This window comes from Ovis aries, chromosome 5 (genome assembly GCF_016772045.2).
Source record: "Ovis aries strain OAR_USU_Benz2616 breed Rambouillet chromosome 5, ARS-UI_Ramb_v3.0, whole genome shotgun sequence".
Classification (NCBI taxonomy): domain Eukaryota; kingdom Metazoa; phylum Chordata; class Mammalia; order Artiodactyla; family Bovidae; genus Ovis; species Ovis aries.
In genome coordinates, this window is record NC_056058.1 from 20,108,212 (window position 1) to 20,130,666 (window position 22,455).

Consider the following 22,455-nt stretch of genomic DNA (forward strand, 5'->3'; position numbering starts at 1 on the left):
AGCCAGCGATGTCTCTTTTAAGGGATGTACAAAAAAAATATCAAAATGGACTAAAGAACTAAATGTAGAACTGGGTATGTAGGGGACTTCCCTGGTGTCTCAGTGACTAAGACTCTGAGCTCCCAATGCAGTGGGCCTCAGTTCAGTCCTTGGTCAGGAAACTATATTTCACTTGCTGCAACTGAGAGTTCACATGCCGCAGCCAAAGATCCTGCATGCCACAACTAGAAGATCCCACGGTGCTACAATGAAGATGGATGATCCTGAGTGCCCCAAATAAGACCTGGCACAGCCAAATAAATAAAACAGTTTAAAAAAATGCTAGATATATAAAACTTCTAGAGGAAAATACAGTCAGAACATGCTGACGTAAATTACAGCAGTATTTGTTTGAATCCATCTCCTAAAGTAAAGGAAATAAAACTAAACAAATGGGACAAAAGCTTTTGCACAACAAAGGAAACTGTCAACAAAACAAAAGACCTACTGAGCAGGGGGAAATATTTGCAAATGATATCAGTGATAAGAGATTCATATTCAATATATATAAGCAGTTCATGCGACTCAACATTTAAAAAAATCTTGATTAAAAAGTGGGCGGAAGGAGCACTCCCAAGATGGTGGAGGAATAGGACGGGGAGACCACTTTTTCCCCAACAAATTCAGCAAAAGATCATTTGAATGCTGAGCAACTTCCACAAAACAACTTCTGAACACTGGCAGAGAACACCAGGCACCCAGAAAGGCAGCCCATTCTCTTTGAAAGGAGGTAGGACAAAATATAAAAGACAAAAGGAGAGACAACAGAGTTAGAGATGGAAACCCACCCTGGGGAGGGAGTTGTGAAGGAGGAGAAGTTTCCAAACAGTAGGAGACCCTCTCTCAGGTGTGTCTGTGGGAAGTTTTGGAATCTCAGAGGGCAACATAACCGGGAGAAAGAAAAAATCCCCACAGAATACATGCCTAAGCACAACTGCCAGCGGAGAAGTTGCCCAGACACTCACTTCTGCCACAAGCTGGGGGGGGCTGGACAGGGAGGCATGGGCTGCATAATCGGTGCTTAGGGTAAGGACCGGGCCTGAATGCCCTGAGGACAATCTGAGGGAGCTAACAGGAGACAGCAGCCCAAACTGGGACTGCCAGAGAGAGAGAAAAAAGAGAACTTTCCCGTGAAAGGCTAATGCACAGCCTGGCCTGCTCACAGAACGAAGGATTGAGTGAATACCAAGGGAGAGCTAGTTGACTACGTACAGGACCCACTCCTCCCACCCCTGCCACCAGAGGCAGAGAGGCAGGTGAGTGACAGAGCTGAAAGGCAAGGGATTGTTGCAATCTCGACCTGAGACCGGCATCCTCCACCAAACTGTGAGCAGGCTCCCAGTTGCTAACCATGTCTTCCTGGGATCCTGAACAGTTGACATCTGCCAGGAGGGTCAGAGCCTGAGGTCAGCTTTCCAGAGGAGACACAAGGGACACCTGGGAAAATGAGTGGCCGAGACCGGGGAGGTCATTAAGATGCGTGGCCCTCCTGGAACAGTGTGCTCACCAAGCACCTGGTTGCTTGAGCTGCTTGGACCTGGGAAAGTTACAAAACACACACCGAACAGTCTGTGCCCTTATGGGGTACCCGAGAACCTGAGCAGTTTAGACTTGGGAAGTGCGCAAAATGCAGGGCTTGCTTTGGACAGTACCCCTGCAGAGCACCCTGGAGCCTGAGCAGTGTAGACCCGGAAAGCCCATACTACCTTGAGCTGGGGCAAACCCAGTGTGGTCCATATACTGTGAGCACTCCCCACACACACCAGTGATATTTGTTTGCAGTGTCCCTCACTCCCCACAACACAACTGAACAAGTAACCCTAAATAAGTGACCACCTTTGCCTTCTTGTATCAGGGTAGAGATTAGACACTGGAGAGACCTGAAAGAAGAGGAAGCCAAAATAAACAAGGAAGAGGGAACCGCTCTGGAAGTGACAGGTACAACAGATTAAAACCCTGTAATTAACATTGACTAAGCACTGGAGGGGGCTTACAGACCTTGTGAATAAGTACAAGCTGCAACAAGGAACTATCTGAAACTGAACTGATGCTACACGGCCACAACCGCTCCAGAGGAATTCCTAGATATAGTTTTACTATTATCACTACTTAAGTTTTTTAAAATTTAAGTTCTTTTTTGCTCCTTTAATTTTCATTTTTATAAGCTACTATTACCTTGCAAAAAAAGACCCTATTTTTAAAGCCAATTTCATATATATTTTATAATTTTTGTGATTTTGTTTTATATTTTTAATATTTTGTTTTTTTGAGAGTCTAACCTCTACTCTAGATTTTTAATCTTTACTTTTTGTTATTTGTTAGAAACTTTGTACCTTTAAGAATCTAATCTTCAGTATCCATTTTCGCTTAGGGGTGTGACTACTGGCTTGATTTCTCTCTCCCCTTTTGATGCTCCCTTTTCTCTCCCAGGTCACCTCTATCTCCTCCCTCCCCCTTCTTTTCTCTGTTTAACTCTGTGAATCTGTCTGGGTGTTTCAGGCTGTGAAGAACACTTAGGGAACACTTAGGAAACTGATTACTGGCTAGACTGGTCTCTCCCCTTTTGACTCTCCCTCTTCTCCTTCTGGTCACCTCTATCTCCCTCTTCCCTCTCCTCCATGTAACTCTGTGAACCTCTCTGGGTGTCCCTCACTTTGGAGAATTGTTTCACCATTAACCTAGATGTTTTTCACTGTGCTGTATGGAGGGAGAATTCTTGAGGCTACTGTAAGAATAAGACTGAAAGCCAGAGGCAGGAGGCTTAACTCCAGAACTTGAGAACATCAGAGAACTCTTGATTCCAGGGCACGTTAATAGACAAGAGATCACCCAAAAGCCTCCATACCTACATTGAAACCAAGCTCAACCCAAGAGCCAACAAGTTCCAGAGTAAGACATACACCATGCTAATTCTCCAGCAAAGCAGGAACACAGCCCTGAGCATCAAAAGATAGGCTGCCCAAAGCCATGCCAAACCTATAGATACTGAAAAACTCACTACTGGACACTTAATTGCACTTCAGAGAGAAGAGATCCAACTTCACCCACCAGAACACAGATGCAAGCTCCCCTAACCAGGAAACCTTGACAAGCCACTAATCTAACCCCACCCACAGGGAGCAGGCTCCACAATAAAGAGGAATCACAAATTTCCAGCCTACGGAAAGGGCACCCCAAACACAGCTATCTAAACAAAATGAAAAGGCAGAGAAATAGCAGGTAAAAGAACATGATAAATGCCCACCAAACCAAACCAAAGAGGAGGAGATAGGGAGTCTACCTGACAAAGAATTTAGAATAATGATAGTACAGATGATCCAAAATCTTGAAAGCAAAATGGAGTTACAGATAAATAGACTAGAGACAAGGATTGAGAAGATGCAAGAAACGTTTAACAAGGACCTAGAAGAAATAAGAGTTAATCAATAATGAATAATGCAATAAATGAGATAAAAAACAGTCTGTAGAGAAACAACAGTAGAATAACTGAGGCAGAAGTAGGATAAGTGAGGGGGAAGATAGAATGGTGGAAATAATATGAAGCAGAAAAGAAAAAAAAAATTAAATGACAACCTCAGAGACCTCTGGGACAATGTTAAGCACCCTGACATTCATATCATAGGAGTCCTGGAAGAAGATGAAAGGGCATGAGAAAATACTTGAGGAGATAATATTTGAAATCTTCCCTAAAATGGGGAAGGAAATAGCCACCCAAGTTCCAGAAATCCGGAGAGTCCCAAACAGGATAAACCCAAGGCAAAATACCCCAGGACACATATTAATCAAATTAATGAAGATCAAACACAAAGAGGAAATATTAAAAGCAGCAAAGGAAAAGCAACAAATAACACACAAGAGGATTCCCATAAGGATAACAGCTGATCTTTCAATAGAAACTGTTCAGGCCAGAGGGGAATGGCAAGACGTTCTTAAAGTGATGAAAGAGAAAAACCTACAACCCAGATGATTATACCCAGCAAGGATCTCATTCAAATATGAAGGAGAAATCAAAAGCTTTACAGACAAAACCTGAGAGAATTCAGCACCACCAAACCAGCTCTTCAACAAATGCTAAAGGGTCTTCTCTAGACAGGAAACACAGAAAAGGTTTATAAACTTGAACCCAAAACAACAAAGAAAATGGCAATGGGATCATACTTATCAATAATTACCTTAAATGTAAATGGGTTAAATACCCCAACCAAAAGACAAAGACTGACTGAATGGATACAAAAGCAAGACCACTATATATGCTGTCTACAAGAGACCCACCTCAAACCAAGGGACACATACAGACTGAAAGTGAAGGGCTGGAAAAAGATATTTCATGCAAATGGAGACCAAGAGAAAACAGGAGTAGCAATACTCATAACAGATAAAATAAACTTTGAAATAAAGACAGTGAAAGAGACAAAGAAGGACACTACATAATGATGAAAGGATCAATCCAAGAAGAAGATATAACAATTATATATGCACCCAACACAGGAGCACCTCCATATGTAAGGCAAATGCTAACAAGTATGAAAGGGAAAATTAACAGTAACATAATAATAGTGGGAGACTTTAATACCCTAGTCACACCTATAGATAGATCAACCAAACAGATAATTAGCAAAGAAACACAAACTTTAAATGGACCAGTTAGACCTAATTTGATATCTATAGGACATTTCACCCCAAAACAATGAATTTCACCTTTTTCTCAAGTGCACATGGAACATTCTCCAGGATAGATCACATCCTGGGCCATAAATCTAGCCTAGATAAATTAAAAAAAATTAAAATCATTCAAAGCATCTTTTCTTATCACAATGCAGTAAAATCACATGTCAATTACAGGAAAAAAGCTATTAAAATACAAACACATAGAGGCTAAACAACATGCTTCTGAATAACAAACAAATAATGGAAGAAATGAAAAAGGAGATCAAAATAGGCATAGAAACAAATGAAAATGGAAACACGACAACCCAAAACCTATGGGATTCAGTAAAAGCAGCGCTAAGGGGAAGGTTCATAGCAATACAAGATTGCCTCAAGAAACAACAGAAAAATCACATAAATAACATTAATTTTACACTTAAAGCAACTAGAAAAAGAAGAAATGAAGAAACCCAGGGTTAGTAGAAGGAAAGAAATCATTAAAATTAGAGCAGAAATAAATGAAACAAAGGAGACTATAGCAAAAGCCACTAAACTAAAAGCTGGTTCTTTGAGAAGATAAATAGACAATTAGCCAGACTCATCAAGAAAAAGAGGGAGAAGAATCAAATCAACAAAATTGGAAATGAAACTGGAGAAATCACAACAGATAACACAGAAGTACAAAGGATCACAAGAGACTACTATCAGGAACTGTTTTATGTCAATAAAATGGACAACTTGGAAGAAATGGGCTAATTCTTAGAAAAGCATAACTTCTAAAAATAAACTAGGAAGAAATAGAAAATCTTAACAGACCCATCACAAGCATGGAAATTGAAACTAATCAAAAATCTTCTAACAAATGAAAGCCTAGGACCAGATGGCTTCACAGGTGAATTTTACCAAAAATTTAGAGAAGAGCTGACACCTATCCTACTCAAACCCTTTCAGAAAACTGCAGAGGAAGGTAAATTCCCAAACTCATTCTATGAGGCCACCATCATCCTAATACCAAAAATGCCACAGACAAAGATACCACACAAAAGAAGAAAACTACAGGCCAATATCACTGATGAACATAGATGCAAAAATCATCAACAAAATTCTAGCAAACAGAATCCAACAACATATTAAAGAGATCATACATCATGACCAAGTGGGCTTTATTCCAGGAATGCAAGTATTCTTCAATATTTGCAAACCAGTCATTGTGATATACCCCATTAAAAAAATTGAAGGATAAAAACCATATGATTATCTCAATAGATACAGAGAAAGCCTTTGACAAAATTCAACACCCATTTATGATGAAAACTCCAGAAAGCAGGCATAGAAGGAACATACCTCAACATAATAGAAGCCATATGATAAACCCACAGCAAACATTATCCTCAATGGCAAAAAATGAAAACATTTCCCCTAAAGTCAGGAACAAGACAAAGCTGCCTACTCTCACCACTGCTAGTCAACATAGTTTTGGAAGTTTTAGCCACAGCCATCAGAGAAGAAAAAGAAATAAAAAGAATCCAGATTGGAAAAGAAGACATAAAACTGTCACTATTTGCAGATGACATGTTCATCTACATAGGAAACCCTAAAGACACCACCAGAAAATTACTAGAGCTAATCAATAAATATGGTAAAGTTGTAGGATATAAAATCAACACACAGAAATCCCTTTCATTGCTATACACTAACAATGAGAAAACAGAGAAATTTAGGAAACAATCCCATTCACCATTGTGATGAAAAGAATAAAATACTTAGGAATAAATGTAGTAAAGAAACAAAAGACCTATATATATAAAACTATAAAACACTGATGAAAGAAATCAAAGATAACGCAAATAGATGGAGAAATATACCATGTTCATGAATCAGAAGAATCAATATAGTAAAAATGAGTATACTACCCAAAGCGATCTATAGATTCAATGCAATCCCTATCTAGCTACCAGTGGCATTTTTCACAGAACTGAGTACAAATAATTTCACAATTTGTATGGAAATACAAAAACCTTGAAAAGCCAAAGCAACCTTAAGAAAGAAGAAGGGAACTGGAGGAATCAACCTGCCTGACTTCAGACTATACTACAAAGCTGTGGTCATCAAGACAGTATGGTACTGGCAGAAAGACAGAAATATAGAATAGTGGAACAAAATAGAAAGCCCAGAGATAAATTCACACACCTATGGACACCTTAACTTTGACAAAGGAGGCAAAAATATACAGTGGAGAAAAGACAATTTCTTTAACAAGTGGTGCTGGGAAAACTGGTCAACCACCTGTAAAAGAATGAAATTAGAACACTTTCTAATACTGTACACAAACATAAAGTCAAAATGGATTAAAGATCTAAATGTAAGACCAGAAACTATAAAACTCCTAGAGGAAAACATAGGCAGAACACTCTCTGACATAAATCACAGCAAGATCCTCTATGACCCACCTCCCAGAGTAATGGAAATAAAAGCAAAAATAAACCAGTGGGATGTAATTAAACTTAAAAGGTTTTGCACAGCGAAGGAAACTATAAGCAAGGTGAAAAGACAGCCTTCAGAATGGGAGAAGATAATAACAAATGAAGCAACTGACAATTAATCTCAAAAATATACAAGCAGCTCATGCATTTCAATACCAGAAAAATAAATGAGCCAATAAAAAATGGGCCAAAGAACTAAACAGACATTTCTCCAAAGAAGACATACAGGTGGCTAACAAACACATGAAAAGATGCTCAACATCACTCATTATCAGAGAAATGCAAATCGAAACCACAATGAGGTACCAACTTACGCCAGTCAGAATGGCTGCTATCAAAAAGTCTACAAACAGTGAATGCTGGAGAGGGTGTGGAGAAAAGGGAAGCCTCTTACACTGTTGGTGGGAATGCAAACTAGTACAGCCACTATGGAGAACAGTGTGGAGATTCCTTAAAAAACTGGAAATAGAACTGCCATACAACCTGGCAATCCCACTGCTGAGCATACACACCAAGGAAACCAGAATTGAAAGAGACACGTGTACCCCAGTGTTCATTGTGCCACTGTTTACAATAGCCAGGACATGGAAGCAACCTAGATGTCCATCTGCAGACGAATGGATAAGAAAGCTGTGGTACATATACACAATGGAATATGACTCAGCTATTAAAAGGAACACATTGGAATCAGTTCTAATAAGGTAGATGAAACTGGAGCCTGTTATACAGAGTGAAATAAGTCAGAAAGAAAAACACCAATACAGTATATTAACACATATATATGGAATTTAGAAAGACGGTAATGACTACCCTATACTCGAGACAGCAAAAGAGACACAGATGTAGATGAAAGACTTTCGAGTGTGGGATGATTTGAGAGAATAGCATTGAAATCTGTATATTACCATACGTGAAATAGATGACCAGTCCACATTCGATGTATGAAACAGGGCACTCAAAGCTGGTGCACTGGCACAACCCAGAGGGATGGAATGAGAAGGGAGATAGATGAGAGGGGGGTTTGGGATGGTGGACACACATACACCCGTGGCTGATTCATGTCCATGTATGGCAAAAACTACCACGTTATTGTAAAGTAATTAGCCCCCAATTAAATAAATGTCTTTTTAAAGTGGGCAGAAGAACTGAATAGACATTTTTCCAAAGAGGAAATTAAGATGGCCAGCAGACATGGAAAAAATGCTCAATGTGATTAATCCTCAGGGAAATGCAAATCAAAACCACAGTGAGATACTATCTCACACCTGTCAGAACAGCCATCATCAATAACACAAATAGCACATATTGGCAAGGATATGGAGAAACGGGAACCTCCCGCTGTTGGTATGATGTGAGTTGGTGCAGCCACTATGGAAAACAGAATGGAGATTTCTGAAAATCATAATTTTTTTTTATGACTTATTTGCCTTGTGACTCAGCAATTCCATTTTTTAGTATATATCTGAAAAAAGCAAAAATGCTAATTCAAATAGATACATACACCCTGGTTCATAGTTTATAGAAACATTATTTGCAACTGCCAAGGTGTGGAAGCAACCTAAATTCCCAAACAGATGAACAGATAAAGAAGATGTGGTATACATGTACAATAAACTACTACTCAGACTCAAAAAAGAGCAGAAGTTTGCCATTTGTAGCAATATGGATGAACTTGGAGGACAGTATGCTAAGTGAAATAAGTCAGACAAAGACAAATAGTGTATGGTATCACTTACATATGGAACCTAAAAATAAAACAAGCTAGTCAATACGACAGAAAAGAAGCAAACTTAGAGATATAGAGAACAAACTTGTGATTACCAGTGGGGAAAGGGAAGGGAAGAGGGGAAAAAGGGTAAGGGAGTAAGAGGTACAAGCTATTAGGTATAGAATAAGCTACAGGGATAAGTGTTACAACATATGGAATATAGGCACATCTTATAATACCTATAAATAGAGTATAACCTTTAAAAATGGTGACTCACTCTGTTGAACACCTGTAACTTATATAATATTATACAACCTTGTGGCTCAGCTGGTAAAGAATTCGTCTGCAAGGCAGGAGACCTGGGTTCTTTCCCTGGGTTGGGAAGATCCCCTAGAGAAGGAAAAGGCTACCCACACTAGTATTCTGGCTTGGAGAAGTCCATGGACTGTATAATCCATGAGGACACAAAGAGTCGGACTGAGTGCCTTTTACTTTCACAACAACGTGCTTCCATTTTAAATAAGTAAAGGGCTGGATTAGCTCGCTGAGAAGTATGGAGTGCACTCTGGTTTAAATATCCTCCACTTGAACTCTGCTACTGACTCCTTTCAATCAGACACCAGTAGACTGGTGACTGATAGACATCAGAGACTCCAGTAGACATCAAAGACTCCCAATATTGATCTCTGGCCTAATCTCTTTCATGACCCCTTCCAAGTGTATGGCTACTGTAGTCAGCCCTTCTTGACAGATGGGATGTGTCAGTTCAGTTCAGTCGCTCAGTCATGTCCGACTCTTTGCGACCCCATGAATCGCAGCATGCCTGGCCTCCCTGTCCATCACCAACTCCTGGAGTTCACTCAAATTCATGTCCATCGAGTCGGTGATGCCATCCAGCCATCTCATCCTCTGTCATCCCCTTTTCCTCCTGTCCCCAATCTCTTGTTTCAGAAAAACTTCTATTTCTGCTTTATTGACTATGCCAAAGCCTTTGACTGTGTGGATCACAATAAAACTGGAAAATTCTTCAAGAAATGGGAATACAGACCACCTGACCTGCCTCTTGAGAAACTTATATGCAGGTCAGGAAGCAACAGTTAGAAGTGGACATGGAACAACAGACTGGTTCCAAAAAGGAAAAGGAGTACGTCAAGACTGTATATTGTCACCTGGCTTATTTAACTTCTATGCAGAGTATATCATGAGAAACACTGGGCTGGAAGAAGCACAAGCTGGAATCAAGATTGCTAGGAGAAATATCAATAACCTCAGATATGCAGATGATACCACCCTTATGGCAGAAAGTGAAGAGGAACTAAAAAGCCTCTTGATGAAAGTGAAAGAGGAGAGTGAAAAAGTTGGCTTAAAGCTCAACATTCAGAAAACGAAGATCATGGCATCTGGTCCCATCACTTCATGGAAAATAGATGGAGAAACAGTGGAAACAGTGTCAGACTTTATTTTTGTGGGGGCTCCAAAATCACTGCAGATGGTGACTGAAGCCATGAAATTAAGACACTTACTCCTTGGAAGGAAAGGTATGACCAACATAGATGGCATATTCAAAAGCGGAGACATTACTTTGCCAACAAAGGTCCGTTTAGTCAAGGCTATGGTTTTCCTGTGATCATGTATGGATGTGAGAGTTGGACTGTGAAGAAAGCTGAGTGCTGAAGAATTGATGCTTTTGAACTGTGGTGTTGGAGAAGACTCTTGAGAGTCCCTTGGACTGCAAGGAGATCCAACCAGTCCATCCTAAAGGAAATCAGTCCTGGGTGTTCATTGGAAGGACTGATGCTGAAGCTGAAATTCCAATACTTTGGCCACCTCATGCAAAGAGTTGACTCATTGGGATGTATCAGGCAGAAGCAAAGTTGAGAACCACAGTACATAACTGGGAGCTCCAACTGTGAGGCAGGGGATATATATACACCTATTTTTTAAAATCACTGTTCCAGAGTTGGAAAATCTTTTTACTGTGTAGCAGGTGCTTATGAATTCTTGCAGAGAAAAGAATGAGCACCTTTGCCAGATTGAGGAGTTCAAGAAGTAGAGGAGTCAGGACTGGGGGAAAGACCCACACAGAAATTGTTAATAGAAACAAACTTGTTGCTCTATGAAACAGTTCCCCTTTCTCGAAAGAGAAAGGTCTTAGAGTCAGTGAACAGAAATGTTTGCCCAACTTGATCTTTACTGAGTCCAGAAAAGATGGGCTCCATAAAGGACAGAAATGGTATGGACCTAACAGAAGCAGAAGATATTGAGAAGAGGTGGCAAGAATACACAGAAGAACTGTACAAGAAAGATCTTCACGACCCAGATAATCACGATGGTGTGATCACTCATCTAGAGCCAGACTTCCTGGAATGTGAAGTCAAGTGGGCCTTAGAAAGCATCACTACGAACAAAGCTAGTGGAGGTGATGGAATTCCAGTTGACCTATTTCAAATCCTGAAAGGTGATGCTGTGAAAGTGCTACAGTCAATATGCCAGCAAATTTGGAAAACTCATCAGTGGCCACAGGACTGAAAAAGGTCAGTTTTCATTCCAATCCCAAAGAAAGGCAATGCCAAAGAATGCTCAAACTACCGCACAATTGCACTCATCTCACACGCTAGTAAAGTAATGCTCAAAATTCTCCAAGCCAGGATTCAGCAATATGTGAACCAGGAACTTCCTGATGTTCAAGCTGGTTTTAGAAAAGGCAGAGGAACCAGAGATCAAATTGCCAACACCCGCTGGATCATGGAAGAAGCAAGAGAGTTCCAGAAAAACATCTATTTCTGCTTTATTGACTATGCCAAAGCCTTTGACTATGTGGATCACAATCAACTGTGGAAAATTCTGAGAGAGATGGGAATACAGACCACCTGACCTGCCTCTTGAGAAATCTGTATGCAGGTCAGGAAGCAATAGTTAGAAGTGGACATAGAACAACAGACTGGTTTCAAATAGGAAAAGGAGTCCATCAAGGCTGTATATTGTCACCCTGCTTATTTAACTTCTGTGAAGAGTACATCATGAGAAACGCTGGACTGGAAGAAACACAAGCTGAAACCAAGATTGCCAGGAGAAATATCAATAACCTCAGATATGCAGATGATACCACCCTTATGGCAGAAAGTGAAGAGGAACTAAAAGCCTCTTGATGAAAGTGAAAGAGGAGAGTGAAAAAGTTGGCCTAAAGCTCAACATTCAGAAAACGAAGATCATGGCATCCAGTCCCATCACTTCATGGGAAATAGATGGGGAAACAGTGGAAACAGTGTCAGACTTTATTTTTGGGGGCTCCAAAATCACTGCAGATGGTGATTACAGCCATGAAATTAAAAGATGCTTACTCCTTGGAAGGAAAGTTATGACCAACCTAGATAGCATATTCAAAAGCAGAGACATTACTTTGCCGACTAAGGTCCGTCTAGTCAAGGCTATGGTTTTTCCTGTGATCATGTATGGATGTGAGAGTTCGACTGTGAAGAAGGCTGAGTGCCGAAGAATTGATGCTTTTGAACTGTGGTGTTGGAGAAGACTCTTGAGAGTCCCTTGGACTACAAGGAGATCCAACCAGGCCATTCTAAAGGAGATCGGTCCTGGGATTTCTTTGGAAGGGATGATGCTAAAGCTGAAACTCCAGTACTTTGGCCACCTCATGCAAAGAATTGACTCATTGGAAAAGACCCTGATGCTGGGAGGGATTGGGGGCAGGAGGAGAAGGGGACGACAGAGGATGAGATGGCTGGATGGCATCATGGACTCGATGGGCGTGAGTGTGAGTGAACTCCGGGATTTGGTGATGGACAAGGAGGCCTGGCATGCTGCGATTCATGGGGTCGCAGAGTCAGACATGACTGAGCGACTGAACTGATCTGAACTGAACTGAACTGACCATGGGTGGTAGGGAAAAAAGAACAGCTTGTTGTTTCTGGATCCTTCCCAAATCAAGCAGGATATAGAATCTAAGAGCCTTGAGTGAGAAGGGGCAACTACTATGCTTTGTTTTCACAGATGAATGATGTAGAAGCTGGTCGTGCCACTGTCTTCCCATATCTGGGGACTATGATTTCACCCAAGAAGGTAATTTCTGTTCTTTGTAGGTCACTGGTTGCTTCAGGGCACAGGACTTGTTCATTACCTGCTTCATTCCTTAGCTTGCTTTACTGTGACTGTGATGGCATCAGGAACTAACTTTCTACCTGGACTACAATCTTTTGGCCTCTACTTTGGGAAAAGGTATAGGAGATCCTTCAAGGACGGGTGGGTTTCCAGATGTTCACCACATCATAAGGGGTAGGTACTGCCTGCATAATGCCCGTGGAGTCCTAGAGCTCTGTGCCCTTATACTTTGGTGAGAGTGTTTCCTTTCAGATTGGAGTTTCAGAAGTACTCCATGGTCAGGTCCCAGAGACTGTGTGAAATTGGAGTGGTGGCTATATAGGTAGCTGATGACTTTCCCTGAATAAAAATAAGTCATATGCTTATCACAAGTGGCATCTCTTTTTGGGTTCAAAATTTGTGTCTTCCAAAGACTGTTTCTGATTTGTTCCCTCAAAACCAGCAACAGGATATGTTCTGATAAGCCCTCTCTTTCCAGGGAACAGCCATATTCTGGTATAACCTTCTGCTGAGTGGGAAAGGCAACCACCTAACAAAACATACTGCCTGTCCTGTGCTTGTGGGCTGCAAGTGGGGTGAGTGATATAAGATGTGCGGTTAGCCATTGTGACCTCATACTAGGTTTTGGTGGTCAATCTTAGACTCTGTACCGGGAGTGAACAGCTGCCATATTCTTATGAAGGCAAGACAATTTCCTTGTATAGAATTTTCTACACTAACTACTTTAGAGCCTTCTTTCAACATGTAGCTCTCTACCCACTTAATTTGTTGAGAATATTAAAATAACTGATTTGAGTTTCCCTTGAACATTCTCAAAATACTATGGGAACCTTGTGGAGACTTCTTGAATATGGCTGTCAAGAGAAATGGATTCTGGCAAGGGTTCTGAGATTGCAGTCAGGGAGAACTTGAATCAGAGATGGGAAGAGGTGTCTCAGGCAAGTAAAGCCTACATGGAGCAAGGCTCAAGCTAAAAGCAGCATTGTAGGTGTGGAGACAGGCTGCCTTTGTCTCTTGCACGAAAAGAGGCCTTAGCACAGGGGTCAAGAGATGAAGCTCAAGGCTGGGACCAAACCATGGAGGCTGAAATTTGAGCTTTGTTCTGGAAGCAGCTGTGGTGAGCAGTGGAGAGGCTCAAAGCAGGTTGTGACAGGAAGTGATCACGAAGAGAAAAATTTATAGCCTTCTTAGAGAATTATGGGGATAAGTAATGATAGGTTCACGGAAAATTAAGCAAATTAAAAACAAAATGAGACAATTGCTGACCTCAGGAAAAAGAAAAAGTTGTACAAGAAAGGAAATAGAAGTATAGCTGAGCCTTGAACAAAGTGGGGATTAGGAGTACTGACCCTCAGCACAGTTGGAAATCTGCATATAATTTATAGTTGGTGTACATGATTCCGTCATATCTGTGCTTCTACATTAGTAGATTCAATGGACTGTGGGGTTGTATAGTACCATAATATTTAAACTGTTTTAAAAATATCCACATATAAATGGACCTGTGTGGTTCAAGAATCACCTGTTTTATTTATTAGATGGCTTAGGTGTGAGCAGTATTTACATAAATGACATAATAATGTGAACAATAAATATTAATTTAACTAAACTTGTAATTTAACTATATTGGGAGATAGGAGTGTGAAATAGGCATTTGAAGAGTAGTGTAAAAAATTCCAAATCTCCATCTTCCATGGTAGACTTATCAACATATAAGATCTAAAATTGAAATAAATAGCACTGTAAGTATATTATTTAGAAAAATAAAGATAAATATCAGAAGAAACAGCTAAAGGAGTTGAATGTCCTCTGGAGGTGGGAATTGGTGGTGAGAAGGGATAAGTAGGAGATTGCTGTGTAACATTGTAATTCTTGTGGAACAGTTTGACTTTTCCAAAAAAGTATATGTATTGCTTTAAAAATTAAGTATTATAAATTATATTTTGAAGTATTATGACTTCATTAATACATTAAAATCAATTTTTAGAATTCATTATTAATGCATCTATATTGAGAAATGAAATCATGATTCATGAGCCTTTAAGGCACAGCTTTAAGTAATAGACTATGCTAGCACCAACTCTGCTTCCTAAGATTGGTCCACTTGCCAGAGCCCCTGAGGTCGATGTCTAGGCCTTCCACAATCTTAACCTCCAGCTTCATCTCCTATCTCTCAGTTTCCACCCTCCACATCCCAGCAATATCAAGCTTTTTGGGGTCCTTGACACACACTCCAGCGTGGATCATGCCTGCTCTCTTTCTCATCCTGTTCCCACTTCCCAGACACTCTTGGTATAGGAACCACTTGCTCTGTCAATTTTCTTTGCTGAATAACTCCTATTCAGCTTTCTGTCCCAGCTCTAGGGTTTCCTCTTCCCCAACATGGTTAGACTCTCTTTAGCTCTATTTCTGTGGCAGCCTACATGCATATATCTTGTGCTACTGACAGGCTTTTGTACAGTTATCTCTTTCCCTCACCAGTTAATAAGCAACTTGATGCCCAAAACCAAGTCTTACTCATTTCTGACTCCCAGACCCTGTGAAGGAGTCATCATGAAGGCATCATTCATTTTGGCTGCTGAACTAATCTACTTATTTCTGTCCATTCTCCAATAAGTGGTTCTATAAATCAGGGCAGGAATTCTTGAGGCCATGTGGATCAACAGAAGTTGACTGTCATCCTTTTCTGCCCTTTGCCTTCCTGGCCCCTCAACCCATATTGTCTTCAGATTCAATGTGGGAGACCCCCCTCATCTTCCAGTCCCGTCAGGCAGGTCTTTGGAGGCATGAATATTTGTGTGGAGTAGAGAGTGGACTGGGGAATGTCCTGGGTAACCTTGGTCCCAGCCTCTCTGGCCAGCCTGTGCTATCTCTGGCTGCTCAGGTAGGGTTGGAACAGAGTCAGGTGGTCTGGCACATAGCAAGTTACCTTTGTACTTCAGATGCTTTAGATGTGAGATGTTTCAGTGAACCAAAGTTCTAATACCTTGTTTACATGCTTGTTTTTATGAAATTTCTATTAATGTGGCTTTAACCAAAAAATAAAATGTCCCTCCCTGCCAGAAGCCTTGAAGAGCTTTATTTAGACTATATATATTTTAATATGGGGAGCTTTTACCAAGTTTACCATTTCCTATGCATCCTCTCTGTTCAAGGAGAATATGCATAATGAATACTTGAGAGGAAAACTCTGATGTTAGGTTCTAGACAAGGTTTCCCACTTATTTTTCCTCTAAGCATCAATGTCCTTTCTGGGAAGTGAGGGAGTCAGTCTTCTTGCATCTCAGAGAATATAGAGATCATGTATGCCCATGGTTGTGATGCTGTTGTAATTTGAGATTTCTTACTTTAAAAATTTGAAATACACACCCAGAATTGTTTGTGATACATAGATGTACAGTTTAAAGACTATGAGAGTGAGCATGAGCACCCATGTCACTATCTGGGTTAGAGAAGAGATTATTTTCAGACTTATACCTCAGGAGCCCCTGTGAGCCTCTCTGATCACATCTCTGACCTGCCCCCAGTACCTCGGTAGTAACCACTGTCAAGTGATCTGTGGTAGTCATGCCTTTGCTTTTCTTTGCAGTTTTACTATCAAGGTCTGTATCCCTAAATAAATATTAGTTATTTTGTTTTCCCTGATTTTGAACTTTTTGTAGTGAAATTAAGAGTATATTTTGGGAGATGTTTGGGTTATTTTATTTGATAGTTGTTTGTAGGCTTCATTCATGTTGTTGTGCAGCTGTAATTTATGTTAATTTGTATGGTTCACTTTTGTTAGCATCTATCATAGGATAGTATATAATATACTGATACACTGTTGATAGACATTTAGGCTGGTTTCAGTCTTTAATGAATAGGCTGTCATTGCATTTTTATATATTATTTCTGGTACAAATAAACACATTTATGTAGAATATGTATCTAGAAGCGGAAATGCTGAATCTCAATAGATGAGTCTTCAACTTTACTAGTATAATATATTATAGAGTGGTTGAGCTCATTGCTACTAGGAGTAAGAGTTGTTATCCCAACTTTCTCCAATATCCTGTCTTGTCATATACTTGGATTTTAGCTCATTTATTATATGTATAGTATTATCTATCTTAACATGATTATTGCTTTGGCGCCATCCCTTCATTCTTTCTGGAGTTATTTCTCCACTGATGTCCAATAGCACATTGGGCACCTACTGACCTGGAGAGTTCCTCTTTGAGTATCCTATCATTTTGCCTTTTCATACTGTTCATGGGGTTCTCAAGGCAAGAATACTGAAGTGGTTTACCATTCCCTTCTCCAGTGGACCACATTCTGTGAGACCTCTCCACCATGACCCGCCCATCTTGGGTGGCCCCACGGGCATGGCTTAGTTTCATTGAGTTAGACAAGGCTGTGGTCCTAGTGTGATTAGATTGACTAGTTTTCTGTGAGTATGGTTTCAGTGTGTCTGCCCTCTGATGCCTCTCGCAACACCTGCCGTCTTACTTGGGTTTCTCTTACCTTGGACTTGGGGTATCACTTCACAGCTGCTCCAGCAAAGCGCAGCCACTGCTCCTTACCTTGGACAAGGGGTATCTCCTCACTGCCACCCCTCCTGACCTTGAATGTGGAGTAGCTCCTCTAGGCCCTCCTGCACCATGCAGCCACTGCTCCTTGGACTTGGCGTTGCTCCTCTCGGCCGCTGCCCCTGACCTCGGGCATTGGGTAGCTCCTCCTGGCTGCTACCCCTGGCCTCAGGCGGGGGGTAGCTCTTCTTGGCCACCGCCCCTGACCTCGGACATGGGGTAGCTCCTCTTGGCCGTGCTTGTGCGCCGTCGCAGCCGACAGAGGAAAATAACAGAATGGGGAATACTAGAGATCTCTTCAAGGAAATTAGAGATACCAAGGGAACATTTCATGCAAAGATGGGCTCGATGAAGGACAGAAATGGTATGGACCTAACAGAAGCAGAAGATATTAAGAAGAGGTGGCAAAAATACACAGAACTGTACAAAAAAAGATCTTCATGACCAAGATAATCACGATGGTATGATCACTCACCCAGAGCCAGACATACTGAAATGTGAAGTCAAGTGGGCCTTAGAAAGCATCACTACGAACAAAGCTAGTGGAGGTGATGGAATTCCAGTTGAGCTATTTCGAATCCTGAAAGATGATGCTGTGAAAGTGCTGCACTCAATATGCCAGCAAATTTGGAAAACTCCACAGTGGCCACAGAACTGGAAAAGGTCGGTTTTCATTCCAATCCCAAAGTAAGGCAATGCCAAAGAATGCTCAAACTACCACACAATTGCACTCATCTCACACGCTAGTAAAGTAATGCTCAAAATTCTCCAAGCCAGGATTCAGCAATACGTGAACTGTTAACTTCCAAATGTTGAAGCTGGTTTTAGAAAAAGCAGAGGAACCAGAGATCAAATTGCCAACACCCGCTGGATCATGGAAAAAGCAAGAGAGTTCCAGAAAAACATCTATTTCTGCTTTATTGACTATGCCAAAGCCTTTGACTATGTGGATCACGATAAACTGTAGAAAATTCTTCAAGAGATGGGCATACCAGACCACCTGACCTGCCTCTTGAGAAGCCTATATGCAGGTCAGGAAGCAACAGTTAGAACTGGACATGGAACAACAGACTGGTTCCAAATAGGAAAAGGAGTCCATCAAGGCTGTATATTGTCACCCTGCTTATTTAACTTCTGTGAAGAGTACATCATGAGAAACGCTGGGCTGGAAGAAGCACAAGCTGGAATCAAGATTGCTAGGAGAAATATCAGTAACCTCAGATATGCAGATGACACGACCCTTATGGCAGAAAGTGAAGAGGAACTAAAAAGCCTCTTGATGAAAGTGAAAGAGGAGAGTGAAAAAGTTGCCTTAAAGTTTAACATTCAGAAGACAAAGATCATGGCATCTGGTCCGATCACTTCATGGGAAGTAGATGGGGAAACAGTGGAAACAGTGTCAGACTTTATTTTGGGGGGCTCCAAAATCACTGCAGATGGTGACTAAAGCCATGAAATTAAAAGACACTTACTCCTTGGAAGATAAGTTATGACCAACATAGATGGCATATTCCAAAGCAGAGACATTACTTTGCCAACAAAGGCCTGTCTAGTCAAGGCTATGGTTTTTCCTGTGGTCATGTATGGATGTGAGAGTTGGACTGTAAAGAAAGCTGAGTGCTGAAGAATTGATGCTTTTGAACTGTGGTGTTGGAGAAGACTCTTGAGAGTCCCTTGGACTGCAAGGAGATCCAACCAGTCCATCCTAAAGGAGATCAGTCCTGGGATTTCTTTGGAAGGGATGATGCTAAAGCTGAAACTCCAATACTTTGGCCACTTCATGTGAAGAGTTGACTCATTGGAAAAGACTCTGATGCTGGGAGGGACTAGGGGCAGGAGGAGAAGGGGCCGACAGAGGATGAGATGGCTGGATGGCATCACCAACTCGATGGACGTGAGTTTGAGTGAACTCCGGGAGTTGGTGATGGACAGGGAGGCCTGGCCTGCTGCGATTCATTGGGTCACGAAGAGTCAAACATGACTGAGTAACTGAACTGAACTGAACATGATTATTAATGGCGTTGAACCCTTTCTTGTGTGCTTTTTAGCCTTTGGATTTCATATTTGTCTATTCAGGTCTTTTTCTTACTAATTCACACAAGTTTTTAACATACTATGGACACAAGCTCTTTGTTGATTACATGTTTTGAAATATCTTTTTCTAGTTTGTCTTTTTACTCCTAGTTCTGTCTTTTGTTGAACAGAAGTTCTTAATTTCTGTTTCGAGTTTATCAGGCTTTCCCTTTTTGATTTACACTTTGTATGTCTTGTTTAAGAAGTTCTTCTGTATCCCAAGATCATAAAGATATTTCTTATATTCTTTTCTAGAAGCATTATAGTCATTTTTTTCATCTATATCTTTAATTCACCTAGGTTTTATTTTTGTATCTGATATGAAGTACAAAGATTCTTTTTACATATTTTAATAGGATAGACTAGGTTTATGCTAGAGTAGTAAAATAATCCCTAAATCTCAATGGCCCAATTATAAAGGCATCTCTCATGCAAAAAATCACTGGTTCTAGGGCAACTGTTACCTATCTGGTGCCATACAGTCTCCTTCTGGTGCCTTCCACCATCAGAACCTAACAGGAAGCCAGCTAATAAGGGAATCTGAAAAATAATAGAGTTACAACTTCTCTGCCAAGAGTGTTCCCTGGATCTGTCTCACTGGCAGTTCTACAGTTCTAATCCTTGTATACTCAGTATGTGACACTGACCCCCAAATCCATTTTTTTCCAGAGGTTCTCTGATTAGCTTCTTCATCTTCCATTATGCACAGCTTTAGAATCTAGAAAATGTCATAATGGGTAAACAGGGTGAGTGGTTGACTAAGTTCCACATCCCTCCCTCCTATTTAGTATTCTAAAAAACTACAGTCTAATTTTTCTCTTTTAGTGCCCTTTGAGACCACTAAGATCTCTGCTGGTTTCTCTGTCTCTTAGCAGTTGCCTATTGCTTGAGTCCTCTTATCTGAGTCCTCAGTCTCTTATTGCATGCATGTTGCTGGTGCTGCTGCTGCTAAATTGCTTCAGTAGTGTCCAACTCTGTGCGACCCCATAGACGGAAGCCCACCAGGCTCCTCCGTCCCTGGGAATCTCCAGGCAAGAACACTGGAGTGGATTGCCATTTCCTTCCCCAATGCAGGAAAGTGAAAAGTGAAAGTGAAGTCGCTCAGTCATGTCTAACTCGTAGTGACCCCATGGACTGCAGCCCACCAGGCTCCTCCGTCCATGGGATTTTCCAGGCAAGAGTACTGGAGTGGGTCGCCATTGCCTTCTCCTACTGCATGCCTAGATGCATGTAAATGGTCAGTAAATTGTCAAAGGATAAAAGAAATCAGTCTTTTGGCTCACCCACCTGAGATTCATCATTCCCCAGCATCTGATGCTTAAGCCCTTTTTGCTTCAGCAGTCTGTTGGTATCTTCAGATTTTTAAGAGATTTATCCAGTTTTCATGGTTATTTTTGACATAAAAGTTATTCTACCTTAAGCTATTCCATCATAGCTAGGAGTAGAAGTCTCTTGTTCATTTTACTTTTTGAAATTTATTTTCATGTAAAACAAAATACAGATAGAGAAAACCTTGCCTTTGATATCTTCCTTTGTTATCTGGTATAACAAGATGTCCCACAATTATCTTAAACATTTCCTGCATTAAGCATGGAATCAGCTATTAAGGACTCTGTTATGTGTTGGTGCTGTCCTGTCAATCTGTGTGGTCCTGGAAACAAACAGAAGATAACCTTAGAGATATGGCACTATTTTTAGTAATCTTTATTAACCTGCTTAGCTTAGTGTTAACATGTTCACTGTGGCATGAAAGAGTTGAGCTTTTCAGTATGGATTTGGCGGTGTGCTAGGAATATTACAGTCTGTTATTTCAAACTCACAACTCTTTATAACAGATATAGAAGCTGAAGGTCAAAAAGTTATATAATGTATCTGAGGTCACAGAGGTTTCATTGCAGGTTAGTAAAAGGCTTGGGAATCAGACCCTGATCTGGAGCTTCCCAAAGCCTTTGCCCTAAAAAAGTAATTTATATTATTATTCTTTCAACAGTTAATAAAGATTTGATGTAGTAGCAAAGATAAATGCCACATTTACCTTTAAATAATTTGGGATAATGGAAGCAATTCGTAAATAGATGTGTAAAGTTTGAAGATTTGGTAACAGAGAACCTAGTGCTTGAATTTATAACAGAGAACCTATCAATTGAGTAGCACAGTAGAGTGAGGTCTCATTTAATCAGGGAATTGGTACCACATTAGATCTGGGTCTGACAAAAGACAGATGGGTTCTCTTTCTGACTTACTTCATTCTGTATGACAGACTCTAGGTCCATTCACATCACTGCAAATGATCCAATTTAAATTATTTATGGCTGAATAATATCCCATTGTATATATGTTCCACATCTTTATCCATTCATCTGTCAGTGGATGGTTAGGTTCCTTGCATGTCCTGGATGTTGTAAAGAGTGCTGCAGTGAATATTGGGTTACATGTGTCTTTTTGAATTATGGTTTTTTCAGGGTGTGTGCCCAGCAGTGGGATTGCTGGGTCATGTGGTAGTTCTATGTTTAGTCCATACTCTTCTCCATAGTGAACCATGAACTTCCAGACATTCAAGCTGAATTTAGAAAAGGTAGAGGAACCAGAGATCAAATTGCCAACATCTGCTGGATCATCGAAAAAGCAAGAAAGTTCCAGAAAAACATCTTCTTCTGCTTTATTGACTACGCCAGAGCCTTTGACTGTGTGGATCATAAGAAACTGCGCAAAATTCCTCAAAAGATGGGAATACCAGACCACCTGCCCTGCTGGACATGGAACAACAGACTGGTTCCAAATCAGGAAAGGAGTACATCAAGGCTGTATATTGTCACCCTGCTTA

The 22,455-nt window shown here is 40.7% G+C and overlaps 1 protein-coding gene across 1 annotated transcript in view; it reads left to right on the forward strand.

The window, feature by feature from the left end:
• LOC114108689 (prolyl 4-hydroxylase subunit alpha-2-like) overlaps positions 1–14,910 on the forward strand; it is a gene marked incomplete at its 5' end in the record, with an annotated part of 58,081 nt that extends 43,171 nt beyond the window's left edge. Inside the window, 2 exon segments of the mRNA XM_027970579.3 lie at positions 12,883–12,951; positions 13,469–14,910. Coding sequence (XP_027826380.2) covers positions 12,883–12,951; positions 13,469–13,573 — 174 coding nt within the window.
• Between the last annotated feature and the right edge of the window lie 7,545 nt (positions 14,911–22,455).